The sequence below is a fragment of the Cebus imitator genome, unplaced genomic scaffold (genome assembly GCF_001604975.1).
Source record: "Cebus imitator isolate Cc_AM_T3 unplaced genomic scaffold, Cebus_imitator-1.0 Scaffold263, whole genome shotgun sequence".
Lineage (NCBI taxonomy): Eukaryota > Metazoa > Chordata > Mammalia > Primates > Cebidae > Cebus > Cebus imitator.
The window spans coordinates 1,032,495-1,034,668 of NW_016107578.1; the positions used below are offsets into that span (position 1 = coordinate 1,032,495).

Sequence of the window (2,174 nt, forward strand, 5' to 3'; positions counted from 1 at the left end):
GGGTTTCACCATGTTGACCAGGATGGTCTTGATCTCTTGACCTCGTGATCCACCCGCCTCGGCCTCCCAAAGTGCTGGGATTACAGGCTTGAGCCACCGCGCCCGGCCCTCTACAAAAAAATTTTAAAATGCCAAGTGAGATGGCTCACACCTGTAATCCCAGCACTTTGGGAGGCCAAGTTGGTTAGATGACTTGAGGTCAGGAGTTTGAGACCAGCCTGGCCAACATGATGAAACCCCATCTCTACCGGCGCGGTGGCTCACACCTGCAATCCCAATAATTTGGGAGGCAGAGGTGGGCGGATCACCTGAGGTCAGGAGTTCAAGACCAGCCTGACCAACATGGAGAAACCCCATCTCTACTAAAAATATAAAATTAGCCGGGCATGATGGCTCCCAGCTACTTGGGAGGCTGAGGCAGGAGAATCGCTTGAACCCTGGAGGCAGAGGTTGTGGTGAGCTGAGATCATACCACTGCACTCCAGCCTGGGCAACAGAACAAGACTGTCTCAAAAAAAAATTAAAAATTAGCAGGCGTGGCCAGGCATGGTAGCTCATGCCTATAATCCCAGCATTTTGGGAGGCTAAAGCAGGTAGATCATGAGGTCAAGAAGTGGAGACCATCCTGGCCACCATGGTGAAACCCCGTCTCTACTAAAAATACAAAAATTAGCTGGGTGTGGTGGTGTGAGCCTGTAGTCCCAGCTACTCAGGAGGCTGAAGCAGGAGAATCACTTGAACCCAGGAGGCGGAGGTTGCAGTGAGCCAAGATCATGTCACTGCACTCCAGTGTGGACAACAGAGGAAGACTACGTCTCAAAAGAAAAATAAAATTAGCAGGCTCCCAGCTACTTGGGAGGCTGATTCAGGAGGATTGTGTGAGTCCAGTTCAGGGCTGCAGTGAGCTATGATCGAGCCACTGCATTCCATCCTGGGTGACAGAGTAAGACTCTGTCTCAAAACAAAACAAAAAAAAGGTGCCAGGAACTGTGGATGCTTAAACATGCTCTCAGCTCATCTACACTTCCTAACAGTATGCCAATGAAAGCAGACGTGCCTAGGGTCATTCAGCTGTTTGGTGGCAGAGTTGACATTCCACACATGGTCTGTGTGATTTCAGAATCTGTATTCCTAACAATTATATCTATTGTCATTACCTGGAGGCTTTTTCATCTATTAGGGTAACTATAATCCTAGGGCCTGTTGACCTTCACACACCCACAGCAAACCCCAGAGCTCTCTTTGGGCTCCCACAGATTCCCGGCCTGCTGATCTACTCTGCCATCATGGATCCAGTTGATTTGGAACCCTTATTTTAGCAGATGCACATTGATGATACAGAGATGACCAAACAGCGACCGATCTACCCATCACTAGACAGCTCTCATGCAAAGAAACAACAACAAAGCAACATCTAAGTCTTTATTAAGGTGAGTTTTTACAAACAAGCATCTATCCCAGTGTGGGGGATGAGGATGGGAGAGGAGGGTGGGGCAGCAGGAAGATGAGAATTCTCATCTATTGATAATAAAGCTCCAGGTTCATCCCATCGTGGATTTCATCTGAAGGAAAGGTGTTAAGGAGTCGTGACTCTGTGTTCCATCCCCACCCCTTTCATTCATTCACAGCTGGGTCAGGGTGGCCTAAGGTCTCAGCCCTGGGCTAAAAAAGCCCCTTTTGGACTGGGCCATTTTTATTTGGAGAGAACTGAAACTTTACAAAAAAATTTCTGGGCCGGGCGTGGTAATTCACGCCTGTAATCCAAGCACTTTGGAGGCCAAGGTGGGCGGATTACCTGAGGTCGGGAGTTGAAGACCAGCCTTACTTACATGGTGAAACCCCGTCTTTTTAAAAAAAAAAAATTAAATTTTTTCTATTAAAAAAAAAAAATTCTGGTTGGACACTGTGGCTCACACCTGTAATTCCAGCACTTTGGGATGCCAAGGCATGGATCACTTGACATCAGGAGTTTGAGACCAGTCTGGCCAACACGGTGAAACCCCATCTCTACTAAAAACACAAAAAATTAGCTGGGCATGGTGGCAGGCACCTGTAATACCAGCTACTCGGGAGGCTGAGACAAGAGAATTGCTTGAACCCAGGAAGTAGAGGCTGCAGTGAGCCAAGATTGCGCCATTGCACTCCAGCCTGGGCAACAAGAGCAAAGCTCTTTC

At 48.1% G+C, this 2,174-nt stretch overlaps 1 protein-coding gene across 2 annotated transcripts in view; it reads right to left on the bottom strand.

Annotated features, from left to right (window-relative positions):
• Positions 1-1,409: 1,409 nt before the first annotated feature.
• The window catches only part of UBL5 (ubiquitin like 5), a 5,475-nt gene continuing 4,710 nt past the window's right edge, over positions 1,410-2,174 (bottom strand). For both annotated transcript variants that reach the window (XM_017500019.2, XM_017500020.1), the window contains exon 5: positions 1,410-1,562. In XM_017500019.2, coding sequence (XP_017355508.1) covers positions 1,519-1,562 — 44 coding nt within the window. In that variant the 3' untranslated portion in view covers positions 1,410-1,518. The remainder of the gene's footprint in view (positions 1,563-2,174) is intronic.